The 20,539-nt window shown below is 33.5% G+C and overlaps 2 protein-coding genes across 6 annotated transcripts in view; one reads left to right on the plus strand and one right to left on the minus strand.

Annotated features, from left to right (window-relative positions):
- LOC145265450 (uncharacterized) overlaps positions 1–20,539 on the minus strand; it is a 66,604-nt gene that overhangs the window by 12,331 nt on the left and 33,734 nt on the right. For 3 of the 5 annotated variants that reach the window (XM_080121306.1, XM_080121304.1, XM_080121303.1), the window contains 2 exons: positions 12,198–12,297; positions 87–121 (listed from right to left, as the gene is read on the minus strand). In XM_080121306.1, the coding sequence (XP_079977432.1) occupies positions 87–121; positions 12,198–12,292 (130 nt within the window). In that variant the 5' untranslated portion in view covers positions 12,293–12,297. Of the gene's footprint in view, positions 1–86; positions 122–12,197; positions 12,298–12,465; positions 12,575–16,378; positions 17,417–20,539 lie in introns of those variants that run through there. The other 2 variants (XM_080121302.1, XM_080121305.1) reach the window with 2 other exon arrangements.
- LOC145265453 (peroxisomal membrane protein 2-like) lies at positions 12,514–17,351 on the plus strand. Its single transcript, XM_080121312.1, has 2 exons — positions 12,514–12,609; positions 15,071–17,351. The coding sequence occupies exon 2, from the start codon at positions 15,236–15,238 to the stop codon at positions 15,851–15,853; it is 618 nt and encodes a 205-aa protein (XP_079977438.1). The 5' UTR covers positions 12,514–12,609; positions 15,071–15,235; the 3' UTR covers positions 15,854–17,351.

The following is a 20,539-nucleotide window of genomic DNA, read 5'->3' on the forward strand; positions in this document are numbered from 1 at the left end:
ATATTTGGAAAATAAAAAATTTTAAAGGAAGAGGACGATCAAATAATTAAAGCGATTTAGGGAATCAAATAAAAATAATTACTTACCTGATAATTGTTTAGTAATTGTCTGTGCTTTGAACCTGTTAACAAGAGAATGATTTTAATAGTTAAAAAATAATTTATTTATCATGCTTAGCTCTTATTTTACGCTTTTTGTGGAAAGAAAATCTAACTTTAGAGAGAGAAAAAATGTGGGTTTATGTTTGCTGCAAAGGCCGTGATCATCTGCTTATGTTTTTTTACCCCAAACAAGGCACGTTGCCACTTTGATGTAGGGGGCTACTATCAGGGACCTAAGTTGCAGGGATACTATGTAGGGAGTTCAGCAGCAAGATGTCTGTTTATATTTCACTTGAACTTCTGCATGTCAGTACAGTTGGGAAAGCAGGAAACTGGAAGAGAATTCCAAAGTCCGCAGTTCTGGGGAAGAAGCTATTAGAGTAAAAAGCTTTCTTACATCTAAGGATCTCTACTGTGTAGGGGTGGGACTTTGCTGCTTGTCGGGTTTGTTGGGGGTATTTTCGTTAAGGGGGTACAAGGGCTGGTAGTTCGTCAGAGCATCCACTATTAAAATACTTTTAAAACAGGCAGAGAGATGCAACATTTTGTTGGTGGGACAGGGGCTGAAGTTTAGATGACAGTTTGGGACCTATTAGGTTGGCAACTCTCTTTTGGACCCTGTCCAGGAGCGAGAGACTGACAACAGTACTCCATACATGGGCGAATGGTGGCTTTGTAGAGGTATAGGATACTTTCAGGCATAAGTAACTTCCTAGCACGATAGAGCCCACCTTCTTTGCAGCAGCCTTAGCAATAATCTTGATGTATCTATTCCAACTAATGTTTCCTGTGAACGTTAAGCCAAGGAGCTTGAATGAAGTGCTCTCAGGTAAAGTATCTTTAGCCATAGCTATTGGTGGTTGGTAAGGTTTCATGTAATTATTAAAGAAAATGAGCTTTGTCTTGGCAGCGTTGAACATTCCCATCCATTTTTGACCCCATTCCACCACAAACTGAAGCTCTTCCTCTAGGGTTTTAGCCATTACCTTAGACATGTGCTCATTAGTTTTCCCCACGTGCCTGCTATAGAGCATGGTGTCGTCGGCAAATATACCCATCTCAGAGACAATTTTATCAGGTTAAGTCATTTATGAATATCAGAAATAACAAAGGTCCAAGAATCGATCCCTGAGGCACACCCGCATTTATATCAATTTTTTTGGACGTACGCCCACCAAAGACAACCTGGTTTCTTCTCTCATTTAAGAAGAATCTAATTATGCTAAGCATTCGACCAGTAATACCATAGGATTTTATTTTCATCAGAAGACCATTGTGCCATACCCTGTCAAAAGCCTTAGATATATCAAAGGCTACTGCCCTCCCCTCCCTTATCCAGTGCTTGGTATAAACGTTCACAGATTACAGTTAAAATATCTGCAGTAGAACGGGCTTGCCTAAATCCATATTGGTGGTCTGACAGAAGTTTAGCAGCTGTAAGTTGGTGGAATAGAGCTTGATTAATTAAGGACTCAAATATTTTGGCGAAAAGAGGGAGGAGGCTAATTGGGTGATAATTTAATGGGTCAGTTCTTAAATCAAGCTGTCGGAATCGTGCATGCGTGTTTCTGTGTGCGTGCATTACCAAAAAAAACAAAAACAAAACAAAACACAACTTTTGCTTTTAAATACGTTGCAAAAAACTTACATGCTATCAAACACTACAAACTGCAGATTCTATTTAAATGATTAAATATCTAATCAATAAATTTTAAGAATTTTTTTCCAATTTCTCTCGTGCTATTCTTTTCCCGTTACTTCACTGAGTCAAATTATGTGAGGCGTTCATTGTACGGGTCAGCCAACACAAAAGGGTGCTTTCTTTGTTATTGTAGCAAGATTATAGAACCAGAAGGTTGATTTTATTTAAAAACACCATCACACCTACTTACATTTTTGGTCTATTTAAGTCTTGACCCAATAAAAAGATGATGCTTCTATAAACATCTATTATTTTGATAATTATAACAAATTATAACAAATTACATTTTTTGTATTCCATGATTAAACAAAACAAATGGTTTTGGCAGCTATTTCTGTTTTGTCATCTGACATTTGCCGTAAATACATGAGAAATAGCTTACATTTCTCTTTCCTGGGAAAACTATTCTATTAAATTATTAACTTATACATTATCGTTTTGCATGTATTTTGGATATTTTCATTATTGCGACACGGCAAAACATTAAATACTGCTGGTTTTACTTGAACAGCAATATTTCTATTAGTAAAGTACTGAACAAACAACAAAATCATTTCTGAAAGCAATATCCACAGGTATTGAAAACAAACAAGAATTATACATTTTGCCTATTATGTTTTTTGTTTGTTTTCAGCCACAGCAATGCATGGCAGAGTACAGCTAGTTAAAAATAAAGGCAAAGAAAATTCTCTATGATGCAGGTGTTCATTATGGAATGAAGTTCCCATTAAAAAAAAAAATAAATAAAATTGCTTAATTTAATTAAGTAGTTTTTTTTCCAGAAGAAAAGCAAATTTTAGTGAGACCAACTGCGATGCAGTCATCTTTGCCCATTTCAGCTACAAAGAGGAACACGCCAGGGGAGATAACTCCATCTTATTCTTGAAGTTTGCCAAAATTTGATGAGATTATGTTTACAGTTTTGAATAATATTAAGTATTCCTTTTTTTTAAAATTTTATTTAAAAAAATCGTTTCAAAATTTATTAATAACATTATTAGAACTTCATGTGCGTTTTGACAAACTTCAAGAATTAAGTAGAGTTATTTTCTTTGGCGCCCCCTCTTCGTAGGTGAAATTACCACGATGGATGCGTTGCGATGGGCCTCACTAAATTTGATTTTCCTTTGTAAAAAAAGCTACTTGATCAAATTAATCGATTTTTTATGAGAACTTCATTCCATAATGGATATGTACATTATAGAAATTTTTCTTTATCTTTGTTTTATTTTTAAATGTTTTTGCTAAACTGCATAAGCACTGTTTTATCTATATAAATAAAACAGTAGATGTGCAAGTGTGTAAAAATATTTAACCAATAAACTCTTAAACTATTGATCAAAAAACACTGAAATCAACAGGAAATAGTAATCATACACAAACGATGGTTTATAACGAGTAAAATCTTTTGATGGATGAAGAACGCTTACCGAAATATGTCAGCAAGTTGAAATGCAAACTATTCATTTCAACTTGCCAACATATGTACATATTTCTATTACTTTTGCGCATGTACAAATTCATACATAATTTGAAGTGGTTTCATTTTAAATCTTTCTTAGGTGCTTGTGTATTTTTGCCTGCGATATTTTTTAAATAGTTTTTGGGTTTGTATTACTGTACACAGATTCGAAAAAGTTGTCAAAAAACTAATATATAACAAATGTTATCAAAGGCAAGATAAGTTACTTTCCTACCAAACTGGATATCTTTTCAGTGTTTTTATTTAATTTAACATGTTTATTTAGCTCGAAAAGCATACAGTGTTTACCGATGTATTGGAAAATTCAAAATGGCGCCCGACACTCTCTTTAACACGGTAAGTTCAAGAAAAGATGTTGTAAATAATAAACTAGACAAAATACTGTTAGAAATTCGCTCATTATATGTTACCATGACATAAGTTGACATATATTCAGTGTTTTTTAAATAGTATTTTGTCTAGTTTATTATTTATAACACCTTTTCCAAAACTTACCATGTTAAAGAGAGTGTCGGGCGCCATTTTGAATTTTCCAATACATCGATAAACACTGTATGTTTTTTGAACTGAATAAACATGTTACATTGAATAAAAACAAAAAAAATGTATCCAGTTTGGTAGAAAAGTAACTTATCTTGCCTTTGATAATATTCATTTGTTATATATTTGTTTTTTGACAACTTTTTCGAATCTATGTGTACAGTAATACAAACCCTAGTTTTTTTTTTTAGGATAAAATCAAGTTTCATGATATCTTTTTTTTATTGTTAGGTGGAAGCACAGAATAGTTACAAAACATCCTCCCCATGGCTAGGCGTGTCAGAATTTTGGGGGAATTTTTGACATCCTTAACAAAAAACTGAATAAAATATACAAAACTCGTAATTTCTTTTTTTAAAGTGGGTTTAATTTCTTCATGGAATATCCTTCCAAAATAAACTATTAAAGTTTTTTTAAAAAATAATAGAAATATTATTATTATTTTTTTTTTTAAAGTGTTTACAAAGTGCATGCGTGCACTCATGCAGCCATTTTTTTCTATGTAATGAAATGAATTGAATTTTACGAGTTAAATTTTTTTTCAATTTTTTCAATTTAAAAATCTATCAAAATTTTTCTATTGGTTCAATTAAAAAATTTTCAGGTTTAATGTGAAATTTTATGCTCTTTCCGAATTTTAAAAAAATTCACTCTCCCCATTTTGAAATGTCTATTAAAAAGTAAATAATTTTCTCACCTAAGGTTTATATATTGAAGATAAAAGATGAATAAATAAAATAATCTAATTTAAAACAAAAACAAAAGAATAGTTATGTGCAAATTTACCTGTAAAGTCAAAAGTTTTAAACTTAAAAAAAAAAAAAAAAAAAAAAAAATCAACATGTTTTTTTAAAGTTAAACCTCATTTTGAAAATATTGTCCTGTAAAAATTGGACACCTACATTAATTTTTTCTATTTCATTCAATGTTTTTTTTTTTTTTTAGATTTTGGAAAAAAAAAAAAAGAATTCATTGCATAAAGAAGAAATAAAATATTTTAAATCAAAAACTCATATAATTCTTTAAGAGAATAAGAAAAAAAAAAAAAAAGGAAAATTTCTCAGCGTTTTTTTTAAAAAAGTAAACTTTGATGAGTGAAATGTGATCAGTTTTCAAATAAGGTAAGCCATAATTGACTAATTTGATTGTTGACAGTAACCACATGTCAGAAATTCAAAGGGAAGATAACAGATATTAGCACTTCAAATGTTTGTTTCTTTATATAGTTACTGCCGGGAAATATATTTGGTCTAATGTGTTGTTTTTACGTTTTTAAAATAATTAATTATGGCGCTTTTCTGTCTCCTTATTTATCAACTACGCTCTGTGACCACATGTTATTAGATTTGAAAATTGCTGTCTGTGGATGCTTGCTTAAAAAATTCTTTTATTTAAAAAGTACATGAAATATAAAATATAAATATGGACAAATTCTTATAAACGAAGAACGGAAAAGCACCCATTGATTAGCATTTTTTATAGGTAAGTGATTTTTTGGAATTTATATATATTTATTAAAATTGGGAGTAAGTTAAAATTCGTTGAATTTCTTGAAATCTTTTTTAAAGAAAACCGATTTAAAAAAAAATATTGCATATTTTTCTATTAAACCTTTTATCATTTTAAAATTTGGTCTTTGCTCCTTTTATTGAAAAAAAGGATTAGAGTTTAAATTACATTTTTCAAGTAGTTATAAGCTTCAAAATATAGTAAGTCTAATTTTAGGTATGGACAAAATGAATGCTGATGCTCAAAATGTATAAACATTTTGAACCATCCCTTTACTTAAAAAAAAAAATCACAAAAAATCAGGAAATTAACCAATTTTAATGAAATTTTCAGTATTTATCAAAAAATGATCGCGGAATATAATGAACTAATTATTTTTATTCAAATCTTAGTGGAAATGTATTATTTTGTTTAAACAAAAAATACCTTTACTAGAGTTATGGTTTTCAGTAGTAAATAAAAAACACAAGAATTTATTTTTGCTTTTTTTTATATAAATAAAACATCGTAATTTGTAACAATAAAAAAATAATAATTTTTATAGGAACATTACAAAAAAAGCCCCCAAAGTCTGTATTAATGAATTCGATATAACTCGAAGAAACATTAATTTCTTGAACTACCGATATTACCATTGAATTAAGCATTGTTTATTTAACATTTTCACATTATAATTGCAAAAAACATTTCTACTTTTTTTTTTTAAATTACAGGTTTCGCATAATTTTATATGCAAGATTTTAATAATTTCTTTGCTCGCAAGATTGTGAAAGTTTTGGCATAACATATTTGTAATATAACATTGAACAATAATTAAAAAAAAATTAATTTAAAAACAGGAACATAGAAAAGTAATCAAATTAAAAAAAATGGAAAAATTTATACAAACGCTCAGAATAGGAATTTACGGATGCACATCTGGGGGGGGGGGAATTATCACACCCCTTCCTCCCTTTTAATTACATGACGTCATTTTCAGTCTTTTAACTGGCTGAAATTATGGGCTTCCGTATATTTCGTGTTTAGAAAAACTCCAGTTTGTTGCGTTTTGCGAACGGCAGAATCACTCGGTTTTGGGCTAATTGATTTATGTTTTGTACAAACAAAGTGTTTTTTTTTTTTAATTATTTAATTCAATATCTTAGGATTTTACTTTACTAAATAGACTCAGAAAGGATTTTTACAATGAATTTATTTAACTTCAAAATTTAGCTGAATTGAGTAGCTCGCCGTGAAAACATTTTTCATAACATTTTTTGGTGCAAGTCTATAAATGGTCCACAAGTAATCTTTTTTACTATAAAAATCTGAAAAAAATCTTTATAATGTACGTACTTGTCACTGCATGAAAATGTCATATTCCTAAAATCACGTAAATCGATCAAGTAGTTTTTTTTTTTATTTAAGAAAATCAAATATTATCGGACGTTTAATAGAAGATTTGCCACGCGCCATCTTGTTTGAGAGATGGCGCCACTAACGACCCCTGGCGGAAATATGGGTCAACAAGGGCAGTACATGCAGACCATCGAATATTTTATCAATCAAGTACTTTTTTTTTTTGAAGAAAAAACAAATTTTACGATTTTTAGGGATAATAAATAAATAAATTGACTTCTTTTAATAAAGAGAATGTGTCTTTGGGTTTGTATTACTGTACACATAGATTCGAAAAAGTTGTCAAAAGACAAATAAATGTTATCAAAGGCAAGATAAGTTACTTTTCTACCTAACTGGATAATTTTTTAGTGTTTTTATTCAATGTAACATGTTTATTCAGTTCGAAACGCATACAGTGTTTACCAATGTATTGGAAAATTTAAAATGGCGCCGGCTTCTCTGTTGAACATGGTATGTTTGGGAAAATGAGTTAAAAATAAAAAAATATACAAAATACTGTTAAAAACCCACCGAACGTCAGCCTATGTCACGGTAACATATTGAGCGACTTTCTAACAATATTTTGCCTAGTTTTTTTTATTTATAATCCATTTTTCCACACTTACCGTGTGAAAGAGAGAGTCGGGCGCCATTTTAAATTTTCCAATACATCAGTAAACACTGCATGTTTTTCGAGCTGAATAAACATGTTACATTAAATAAAACCTAATTACAGGAGACGAAACCTGACATATTCTTTCTAAGCGAAACTGGAATAGGGCCGACCACCTCCCTAGATGAGTTCATAATTAAAGGATACTCTAACTTAACATCTAAATCTGACCCCCAAGATCGCCACAGGCATGGAATATGTGCCTACATTAAAGATGGCTTCCCATGTGGCAGGGATATCTCCAGAGAAGACCCTAATCTACCTTATATGTGCTTCCGGGTTGCACTTGCTTACACCACCGCATTTATATTTGCCCTCTATCGCCCCCACAACAGTTGAGTTACTGTCTTTAAGAGTATATCATAAAAAATTGACCACATCCTGTCTGCTCATCCCTCGGCTAACATTCACATCTGCGGTGACTTCAATGTCCATAATGTGGAATGGCTGACCCACTCAAATAAGACTGATGAAGAGGGGAGGTTCTGTCATGATTTTGCCATTGCCTATGACCTCACTCAGATTGTCCGCGAGCCCACCCGTGTGCCCGATAGTACCGGTCAGTTCGCAAGCCTCCTAGACCTTTTTCTATCCACTTCCCCTGAGCTATGTTCATGTTCCGTTCTATCCCCTCTGGGATCCTCCAACCACTGCGTCGTATCAGTTAAGATAAAAATGAAATATAATAAATCTACAGACGTACCTCTCCACCGTACTGTATACTGATACTCTATGGCGGACTGGGATAGCTTCCGTACATTCATATCTGATCTCCCTCTCCATTCCATGTTTAAAAAGGATGTGTCCTCTTTAGTATCAGATCTGACTGAATGGTTACTTGTAGGCATAGGCCAATTCATACCATCCAAAAAATTCCAACAAAAACCTAACAGCCAGCCATGGTTCTCCCCCGAATGTGCTGCTGCCATCGTACACAGGAATCACTTTTTCCATAGCTACCAACGTAATAGATGCATTGAAACTAAAGCTGCTTTCAGAACTGCCAGCAACCACTGTAAAAGAGTAATAAAAAATGCAAGAGAACTATATGCGCAATCCGTTAAGTCCAAAGTAGCCGAGTAGCAGCTTGGTTCCCACCAGTTCTGGCAAATAGCAAATAGGATCTTGAACAGAAATGTGCGCTCTATCCCAACCATTATCAATGGACCAGAGGTCATCTTGTCAGCATCCAACAAGGCCAAACTATTTGCCAAAAACTTTGCGGCAAATTCTACCCTGTGCGACGAAGGCCATCCACTCCCCATATTCCCTCCTATAACAGACAACACGCTATGCAACATACAAATATCTGTGCGTGAGGTCACCAAGCTCATCAAGAACCTTGACTCCAGTAAAGCAACTGGTCCCGACGGTATTCCAATTATAGTGTTAAAAAAATCACAACCAGAACTTGCCCCCATACTTTCCAAACTGTTTAAGCGTTGCCTTAAGGAGAAGTGCTTTCCAACACCCTGAAAAACCTCATCAGTATGCCCTGTATTTAAGAATTCAGGTGATAAGTCATCCCCCTCTCAGTACAGACCAATAAGTCTCCTGTGTGTCATGAGTAAGTTGCTGGAATCCACAATAAATAGAGAAGTAGTCAACCACCTCAGTAGAAATAACCTTCTTAGCAACACGTAATATGGTTTCCGCTCTGCTAGATCTACAGCAGATGTGCTAACGGTTATATCTCATAGGATTAGCGTATCTCTCGACAAAGGCTTCATTTCTAGGGCAATTGCTCTCGACATATCAAAGGCCTTCGATAAGGTATGGCATAAAGGCCTACTACACAAGATTTCCAGCTACGGTATAACTGGAAATGTTTTCTCTATCATTAAGTCTTTCTCTCTGATAGGCTCATAAGAGTAGTTGTTGATGGGCAGAAATCAGAGGCCCACAATATTAATGCTGGAGTCCCTCAGGGGTCCATACTAGGCCCATCTCTCTTCCTGATCTATATCAATGATCTCCCAAAACACATACTAAAATCATTCGTTGACATCTATGCTGATGACACGACCATCTATAGCAACACATCAAAGGCCGTAAATGATGTTCTCTCTGATTCTCTCTCCTCTGATCTTGAGCGCGTGGTACAGTGGGGAAAGAGGTGGCTGGTTACCTTTAATGTATCTAAGCTCCTATCTCTACATCATAAACGCTCTGATCCCCATCTGGCATCAATTGAAATGGATGGCTCTCGTCTAAGGGAGGCCCCAGGATTTGATAAGCTCCTGGGTTTGACCTTTACACCTGATCTTAAATGGAACACATACATCAAGTCTGTGGCCAAGGTTGCTGGGAAAATGGTGGGATCCTTCTACCGCTCTAGAAGATATCTCACTAATGATGCAATTCTCTATCTATATAAGAGCCAAGTACGTCCAAAGATGGAGTACTGCTGCCACATCTGGGCGGGGGCTGCAAAAAACAGCCTATCCTGTCTTGACGGAGTACAAAATAGACTCCGTGGCTTAGTGGGGGATGCCCTTTTCTCTACCCTGCAACCTCTTTCCCACAGAAGAGACGTAGCAAGCCTGTCATTGTTCTATCGTTATTTCCATGGCAGGTGCTCGTCTGAGCTCCATTCTCTGGTCCCCCCCCTCGCCAATCTTTCTCAAAAAACACCCGACTAGCTGAAACCACCGTCAATAATTTTCCCCACTCCCTATCTGTGCCTAAATCAAAACGTAGATACCATGAACAAAGTTTCTTTCTTAGAGCTGCACGCCTGTGGAACTCTGTTCCGCTTGCCTGTTTCCCTCTCGACTTCAACCTGGATGTCTTCAAGTCCAACACAAACAAATTCCTGATGAACCCCCCCCCTAAGTAATGACACCTTACGAATTCTCCAATACTATTGCTACACTATCCCTTTGATTACTGTACACACAATAACCCTTATCCCTGAGTGGCCATTGGGCCTTGATAAGTGGTGAATGGTGAACTCCATGTAAAAAAAAAAAATAAATAAATAAATAAAAACGCTAGAAAAATATCCAGTTAGGTAGAAAAGTAACTTATCTTGCCTTTGATAACATTTATTTGTTATATATTTGTTTTTTGACAACTTTTTCGAATCTATATGTACAGTAATACAAACCCAAAAAGGGGTTTCGACATTCAAGAAAAAAACAAAAAAAAAAACTGAAAATAGTCGACATTCTCTTTATTAAAAGAAGTCAATTTATTTATTTATTATCCCTAAAAATCGTAAAATTTATTTTTTCTTCAAAAAAAAAGAAAAAAAGAAAAAAGTACTCCGTTTATTAAAGTCTGTTTTCAGACGAACAACAACAAAAAAAAAAACTAGTGTTTTCCACATTCTCTTTATTAAAAGAAGTCAATTTATTTATTTATTATCCCTAGAAATCGTAATTTTTTTTTTTTTTTTTTTTTGAAGAAAATCAAAAGTACTTGATAAAATATTCGATGGTCAGCAATCAGCATGTACTGCCCTTGTTGACCCATATTTCCGCCAGGGGTCGTTAGTGGCGTTATCTCTCAAACAATATGGTGTCTTGTTAAATCTTCTATTAAACGTCCGATAATATTTGATTTTAAATTAAAAAAAAAAAAAAAATACGGGTTTGTATTACTGTACACATAGATTCGAAAAAGTTGTCAAAAAACAAATATATAACAAATAAATGTTATCAAAGGCAAGATAAGTTACTTTTCTGCCAAACTGGATATATTTTTTGTGTTTTTATTCAATGTAACATATTTATTCAGCTCGAAAAATATACAGTGTTTACCGATGTATTGGAAAATTCAAGATGGCGTCTCACACCCTCTTTAACACCGTAAGTATGGAAAAAGGTGTTATAAATAAAAAAAAAACGGATAAAGTACTGTTAAAAACTCGCTAAATATATGTTACCGTGACATAGGTTGACATATATTCGGCGGGTTTTTAATAGTATTTTGTATAGTATTTTCAAGTTGAATTCAAGTTTCACAATATCTTTTATTAAATTGTTAGGTGGAAATACAGAATAGTTACAAAACACCCACCCTTCCCTATGTTAAGAATGGCTTTCAAATTACTTCAGTACTGTAATAATATAAGTGCACTACTGCACAAGTACGGTAATTTTTTTTTTTTTAACTTTTAAAATCAGTATTACAATTCAATAGAAAATTAGCTCTCTATTACACAATCTGTATAAATAAAATATATTTAAGCGCATCTAACTACGGGGCAAGGCCGAGCGCCTCCCGCTAGTAAATAAATAACACCATACTGAGAAACAGCCAAATTTGTTTGCTTATTTTAAACTTGGGAAACATTAACCAGAAGGAACTTTCCCAGGACATTCACCGTCATGCAAAAGTCAGCAGTAACCGGAAGTAAAAAAATATATATAAGCTAATCTTACAATGTATGTGTGTGTGTATGTAAACTTCTTCTTCTTCATAATCATCATAATAATAATAATAATAATAATAATAAAAAAAGGCAATTACAATTTCTAACAGAAAATAAATAAATAACTAGAACCACAAGATACCTATTCTTTTTTCCTCTGTTGGAAATTGTAAACAATCACCCAAAACAAAAAAAGTCAACTCGAGAAATTACGGAAAAATTTTATATTTAAGTTCGACATGATGACAAGAATATGGTTAAAAAACGAAAATCACAACTTTTGAAATCGATTCGCTGTTTATTAAAAAAAATCGATAATAGCACATTTTCGATCATGAGATCAGTGATTGCGACCGGCAATCACTGATTGCCAGTTTCACGATCGAAAATTTTTTCAAAATAAATAAACAATAAAATAAAAATAAACTTACATGTAATATCTTGAAAGTCCCGGACATTTATTGCGCATTTCATCAGCAAAAGACGAGAAATTTTTGGCTTTTAATTTATTATTGGTTTCTGTCATGTTTCCTTGATGATGAAAATAAAAATTTAAAAGAATTTCTTGTAAAAACCAACACTTTAAAAAAAAATAGTTGAACAGTATAACGATCTAAAAAGTAAATCTTCAATAATTCGGAAATAACTTAAAATGCGTTTTAAAAAAATGTACGCGTTATTTTAAAAACAAAAATTTACACGTGTTAGAAATGAGCGCCCTCTCGAGGGTGCATTGTGAACGATGATTCAAGCGCAGATAACTCTCATCTGTAAAAGTTTTATCAACACCGACAAAAGAACGATTAACGGCTGCAAATTTTCTATTTTCTCTTCGTTTTTTATGTGAGCATTTTATTCTTTTTTTTTTTTTTTTTTTTTTTACGATAAAAATCCTTAAATAATTGTGAGCCTCATAGGAAAACATTTACAAAAGAAAACACTTTGTTTGCACATCTATTTGATATTACACTTACAATTAAAATGTAACATGGATCATTAAAGTGAGAGCATAAATCAGCCACGATGTTTTTTTTTTAAACTTTAATTCATCCTAAACAAGGCACATTGCTACTGAGACATAAGAGTCTAGTGCAAAATAGGGGTCATACCTATAAGGTCATTTTAAATGGGGGAGGCGTGGCGAAATGCTGGTTCGAATTACATTTAACTTTTTGCATGTTGATGCAATCAGAGAAGCAAAGGCCAGCAGTTTAAGAAATGAAGCTATTAGAATAGAAAACATTGTGGCATCTGAGGACGTTTACAGTGAAGAGGTGAGATTTTGCTGATTGTGCGTTTCTGTTGTGGGTATTTACGTCGAGACGGCACCAGGGTAACATTCCTCAGCACATATTTCATGAAAGTACTCGTAAAACAGGCACATGAAGAAACACCGCTTGGAGCGTCTTGGTAGAAAGAGTGGGTTCTATTATTATTTAACAAGAGACATTTTGGGGACTCTGGAGAGGCTAGAGCTGGTGGTGCACTAGACGTTACAATGGTGACTTTGTAGAAATATACGAGACTGGCAGGTGAAAAAAGTTTTCTACCTCGGTAGAGAGAGCCTACTTTCCTTGCAGCAGACTTGTTAGTATCTTCTATGTATTTGTTCCAATTCATATTATCTGTGACTGTTAAGCTGAGGAGTTTGAATAATAGACTTTCAGGTGTTGTTAGCCATGAAAAGAAAAGGAGCGTTGTCTTAATAGCAGTAAATGTTTGCATTCATTTCTGTCACCATTCAGTCACTACAGACTGAAGATTATTTTCTAAAGATTCGACCCTTTGGATATGTGTGCATTCGTTTTGCCCACATGTCCAGAATGGTGTTATCTAATACCATACATTTGTGTTAGGGAGGTCGTTTATGAAAATAAGGAATAATAATGGTTCAAGGATCAACTCATGGGATGCACATGCAAGTTATCTAGAAGTTTTAAATTTATTCTGAGGCAAAGGGTGGCAAGTTCACTCACAAGAATTTGGTTGGGTTAAAAATTCTGACAAAATCCACTTGAAGAAGGCGGACAAAAATTGGCCGATACGTTATGAACCTAACAAACAAGATGAGGAAACAAGTTTGAAAGTTATAAATAAGCAAAAATATAACTAATAAACGTATCATACCACCTCCCTCCTCCCTCAAGGAAGTGATCATGACAGTTTAAATAATGCCTGGGAGAATGATTTCATGATGACGGAAAAGAAAATATTACACTACCCCCCCCCCCCATCCAATAGGAAGTTATGGCAAGGAGGATGCTATAATAACAAAAAGGATGGATGAAGCATGATAGTACATTATTTTGAAATAGTAAAATGAATTTAGCATTAAATGACATTGAGTTTCGACTTCAGACAGATACCAAATCTCCATTTGTTTTTTCCTGTATATTTTTATGTAACACTGCAACCTATTTTTTCTTATAATAACAATGATAGAAATTATATGAAGAGACGCAATCCTCATGGATGGCTCTTAAGGAAAAATCAACTTTGAAACTTCTTGGTCTTTTTCACCAAATCTTTTTTGGGGTTCATACATTAGATCCATTGCTCTTACTGCTTCTCATAAAATCAGTTCTCTCTATCGCGCTAAACATTTTCTCATATCTACAAATCTACTATCAGACCATCTATGAGATACTGCTGTCATATTTAGGCTGATGAATCTCTGTCATATTTGAGGATTCTTGATAAGGTGCAGAAACTTTTGTATAATTTGCATCCTCTCACTTACAAACTTAATGTTGCTAGTCTCAGTCTTTTCTATACACATTACTATAGCATGTTTTCTTCAGAATTGTTTGATCTATTCCCTGCTTCCTTTATTCCAGCTCATTTGATTCATTGGTCTAGTAGTCTTTGTCAATCCCTATTTTCATAGTTCATAGTAATACAGTTAATCATTCTAGTAATTCCTCAAGAACTGCAAGCTTGTACAACTCTTTTCGGTTTGAATGTTTTCTTTCTACCAGTAGACTTGATCTTTTCAAGACTTAGGCCAATAGGGACATCCTGTCTTTTTGATAATTATTTTTCGTTCTTGCTAGCTCTTTATATCAAGTGGCTTCATGTCTTGTCTGGAATGATTTCCATAAAAAAAAATTAAAAATTTGATTTTGATGTTAGTTTTTGCAGGAAAGTGTTGCTGCCTTTCCAGTGTTTGACATTCTCAAATAGTTACCCATTTCATACCGACCAAGCTCAACATCACTTAACTTTGGTGATTTAATGAGAACTGGTGTTCTACCTTATTGTTTTGTATTAACAATGAAAGTTTAATTTCTTTTTCTTTTTACAGTGTACAGATGAATTTTGCTTCCCTCTCGACCATGCACGGATGTATATTCAAGTAAATAAATACATAAACTTTTTAACTGAAAAGTCCATTTTTTAATACTTAAACTGAACTCAACTTTTCAACAGCAAACGATAAAAAGGAAATCATTTTTGTTAAAATTCAAATATGTGTCAACAAAGTAAACAACAAAAACAGGAAAATTCTGATAAAAATCCTGACCCATCGGATGCTGGATTGATAAAAAGGATGATCAGTTTTTATTCTACACAATTATATCAAAGACCTGTAATGACCAAAGCACTGACAAGTGCTCTTATTGCTGGATTCGGGGATCTTATCTCTCAATTCATAAATTCAAATCCTAAATCTCATTATCGATGGAGAACTACATTTGCATTTACCACATTTGGTTTGATATTCAACGGACCTTTAACTCATCATTTTTATGTGCTTTTGGATCACATTCTACCACGTGGTGCAACACAAACAGGTAAATACTCTGCTATAAAGAGAGTCCTGTTTGATCGGTTAGTTTTGGCTCCACCCTATCTCTTGCTTTGTTTTTACATGTTATCAATTTTAGAAGGAAAATCGTCGGCCGAAGCATGTCAAAAGATACGTGAAAGTTATTGGACGCTTTTGAAAATGAACTGGAAAATCTGGACAGTTTTTCAATATGTTAACATCAATTACGTGCAGCCAGAATATCGTGTACTTTTCACAAATGTGCTCTCACTAGTTTGGACGATATACATCGCAACATTCAGGCACAAACAGTTGTAATAATATAAAATAAAACTGAGGGTTGCATTTAAAAAAAACTTTCTCTAATTTAAAATTCCAACGATTTGAAATATATGTTTAAAAACTTTTTATCATTTTTGTTTTCGGAGGCATTAACAATACAGACGCTGAGGCAATTTTTATTCCTGTTCTAATTAAGTGCCCCTTTTTGAGGAGCTGGATATTCCCCACATCAGAAACCAACCTTCTTTCTCACATCGCCTTCATAGGAAGACATGTAAGTAGGGACAATACAGACACTTAAAACTTGGGTAAAATGCCAGACAGAAAGGCAGCAAAATGAATTTCAATGAATTGCAATGGAAAAAGATTAAAAAATACTTGAATACAATTTTGTATTACATTCAAATGAATGAAAAAAATCAGTCGTAGTTTGTATTGAGTCGAATTCTGGAAAGGCTGAATTTTTGAGATGACGATTAATTATCTGTATTATATGAATTCTTCGGACTGCTGTTCTCATCTTGAGTGTCATTTTTTTTTGCAGCAAAAAAGCATACTCACTCATGCAATGTGTTCTTCTTTTGATAAACATTTTGGTGCATTTCCATTGATGAAACCTTACAAAATTATGTTTTCAAAATGTAACCAAGCTCTTTTCATTTAAAAATCGTGTTACTATGCAAACGTACAAATCACTTCAGGCTGACAACAACCATCAAAAACATGATGGACATATCCTTTTCTCTCTCCATGCGAGGTTGACCCCTTGGTGTTGATACCACCAGAAAAATTAAGAGAAAAAGTTAAACAATTCAGTCTTTTTTGAAAAAGGTGTATTACACCAAAAGTCTTAGAAATAAAATGGTTTTATAACATTATTTGGTTTTCTAAAATTTGCAAATAAACCTTATGAAATGATGTTTTCAAAGATATGACCAAACACCTTTTAAAGTAAGAGAGAAATAGAAATTAAGTTCGTTTTAAATATTAAATTAAATTGAATACCAAATTTGGCAATAACAGTGTTAATTGTGAATATCCCTTTTTCAATAAAAGGAACCAATTTATAAAAAGATAATATTTACTAAAATATTACGTAATTTAAAAAAAACATTTACTTAAAAATCACTTTAGTTTTTAGTTTTTTTTTTTTTTACTTAATTTGTGTGTGTTTTTCTCTCCCTTACACCCCACAAAACTTACCACTAACCCTAAGTCTTAATGACACTCATTCTCTCCAAAATGATCTATCATTACCCTATCACTAATACTAAGTACAGTTGGCAACATCTGCCCTCACCTCTCCAGTAAAAAAAAAAAGTAAAAGAAAATGCTCCAAAAAGGTTGCCAAAAGGTATGCTTTCTCATCGGACACAGCAAAAATAATAAAAGATGACCAAGCAGTTTATTACCTGATTTTGCCAGAGAACCAAGAACTGTACAGTTGAATCACATTTGATTAAACAAATGAATATATGAAACCAATCCCTGAACGATTCCTTTTAAAAATAAAATGAATTTAACGTCTTTCTCACATTTTTACTTTTATTTCATCTTCAGACACATACGTATTAATTAGAATATCCTGAGTTGAGTTTGTATTTTTTTTTATAGGTACAAAAATATTTATGTTGATTTTCTAACAAAACAGTTAATTTTTTTTTATTGTAGGATTTGCATAACATGTGGAAAATAACTCCCTATTATAAAGTATCCATAATTTATGACTGAAATATAATTCTTGTAAGAAATTAATATGATTAGAAAGTTTTAATTAGATTCATTCACTATGGGCACCAATGTTAAGTAGCATGTGGGTTCTAGGTATAAATTGTTATATATTCTAGTCAACACCCCTATATTCTCATGATTGTGTCATCAATCTCACAAATATTCTCAGACTTATTTCAAATGGGAGATTTTTATTCAAATGGAACAAACAAACTCAGAGAAATGTTAATTACTGCATCAGAGAGTGAGAGAGAAACAGCTTGCGCCGCACTCCCGACCTCAACAGGGGCAAGTGACTTTTTAGTGTTACCGTCCCATTTGCATTTCCATCTGCAGAACTTACATAACCTCACTCAGTGAGGTCAATCTTTTGAACCCTAGTTTATCAATCATTCTCTCCTACCGTGTTGCAGATTTTGTTACATAACACAAGCATTCACCACTTCCCTGTTTGGGAATGCAGGTTATTTTAGTGATTTTTTATGACAAATTAAATTGATTTAAACTTCTTTTAAATATTAAAATTGTTAACGTAAATAAATTAAAAAAATGAGTGACACAAAATAAATTGTTTTTAACTTATTTGCCAATTGTATTTCTTTTAAAATAATTTATGTCGGTAATCATAACAATTACCTAAAAATGTGAAAATTGTAAATGTTTAAAAAAAAATGTTTGTTTTCAAGACTAACAACAATTTCTATTTGGGTCTGCATGATTTTTATTCTTCCCAGGATGTTTCTTGATCATTAAGATTTGATAGACCATTAACATTTTATTTAATTTTTTTGGGAAAAAATCTTTGTATTATTAGGTACCGCTAAAGAATTGGTATACATAGGGTTTCAGTTTTTATGGAGTCTTTGAATATTGACATAGAATTCCTAGTCAGTTAGCTCTGGAAATTACTGAATCAGTTTACAATTTGAAAAGCACTTACTTGCTTAGACTTAGGAACTTCTGTGTTTTGTTATGCATGAGGCAGTCAAAGTATATCATCATTTTGATCTGAAGTGGCTTTAAATCCACAGCATCTTTCTAGTTTCTTCATGTTGGAATCAAATCTCTTAATTGTCTGCTTCCAGTTCATTTTTGGTCTTCTTTTTCCACCAGGGGTCCATTGAAATAGGTTGGCAATTCTATCGGGGGCCAATCTTAGGGTATGTCTGAGTGAACTTAGACGTTTTGTTTTTTTTACATAGGCATTCCCACTTATCAAAGCCAAGAGGCCACTCGAGGATAAGGGTTACAGAGTGTACAGTAGAAATTGGACAATGTAGTAATGGAAATTTGGTAAATTTGTTAACTTATATGGAACGGCTCATAAAAAACTTGTTTACGTTAGACTTGAAGACAACCATATTGTAGTCAGCTGGAAAACAGGAAAATGGAAGACTATTCCATAGGCGTGCATTTCTAAGAAAGAAGCTTTGTTCATGGAATCTATGTTTAGGTTTAGGCACAGATAAAGAGTGGGGGAAATTATTGATAGTGTTTTCTGCTAGACGGGTGTTTCTTGTGAAAGTTTGGCAACAGGAGACCATAGATTGGAGCTCAGTCGAGCACATACCATGAAAATAACGATAAAGCAGAGACAAACTCGCAACATCTCTTATGAAAGAAAGAGGTTGCACGGAAGAGAAAAGGACATCTCCTACGAGGCTACAAAGTCTATTTTGAACTCTATCAAGGCAGGATAAGTCCTTTCTAGCAGCTCCTGCCCAAATGTGGCTCTTATATAGATAGAGAAATGCATCAGCAGTGAGATTTCTACTGGATCTATAGAAGGATCCCACCATTTTTCCAGCGGCCTTAGCAACAGATTTAATGTATGTGTTCCATTTAAGATCAGGAGTAAAGATCAAGCCTAGAAGCTTGTCAAAACATGAGGCCTCCCCAAGACGAGAGCCATTCATTTCAATTGATGCTAGATAGGGATCAGAGCGTTGATGATGTAAAGATAACAGCTTGGTTTTAGATGCATTAAAAGTAACAAGCCACCTCTTTCCCCATTGTACCATTTGCTCAAGATCAGAGGAGAGAGAATTGGAAAGAACTTGGTCGTTTACGGTCTTAGATGTGCTACCATAGATGGTAGTGTCATCAGCATAAATGTCTATGAATGAGGTAAGGATGTGATTTGGAAGATCATTAATGTAGATCAGGAAGAGAGTTGGACCCCTGAGGGACTCCAGCATTTATACTGTGAGCTTCTGATTTCTGCCCATCAACCACTACTCTTATGAACCTGTCAGAGAGAAATAATTTAATAATTGAGAAGACATTTCCAGCTATATCATAGCTGGAGATCTTGTGAAGTAAACCTTTATGCCATACTCTATCAAAGGCCTTTGATATGTCAAGAGCAATTGCCCTAGAAAGGAAGCCTCTGTTGAGAGATTTGCTAATCCTATGAGATATAACTGTAAGCACATCTGCTGTAGATCTAGCAGAACGGAAACCATATTGAGTGTCACTAAGAAGGTTATTTTTGCTGAGATGGTTGATTACTTCTCTATTTAACACAGATTCCAGCAACTTACTCATGACGCACAGGAGACTTATTGGCCTGTACTGAGAGGGGGATGATCGATCACCTGAATTCTTAAATACAGGGCATACTGATGAGATTTTCCAGGGTGATGGGAAGCTATTCTCCTGAAGACAACGTTTAAACAGTTTTGTAAATATGGGCGCTAGTTCTGGTTGAAGTTTTTTGAGTACTATAATTGGAATACCGTCAGAGCAAAGTTTTTGATTAGCTTGGCAACATCACGTACATATATTTGTATATCACATAGCGTGTTTTCTGATACAGGAGGAAATATTGGGGGTTGGCGGTCTTGGTCGCAAAGGGTAAAATTTGCTGCAAAGTTCTTGGCAAAGAGTTTGGCTTTGTCTGATGCTGACGAGATTACCTCAGATCCATTTATGATAGTTGGGATAAAACACACGCTTCTGTTTAGGATTCTGTTTGCTATTTGTCAAAAC

This window comes from Euprymna scolopes, chromosome 40 (genome assembly GCF_053919585.1).
Source record: "Euprymna scolopes isolate OS-2025 chromosome 40, ASM5391958v1, whole genome shotgun sequence".
Taxonomy (NCBI): Eukaryota; Metazoa; Mollusca; class Cephalopoda; order Sepiida; family Sepiolidae; genus Euprymna; species Euprymna scolopes.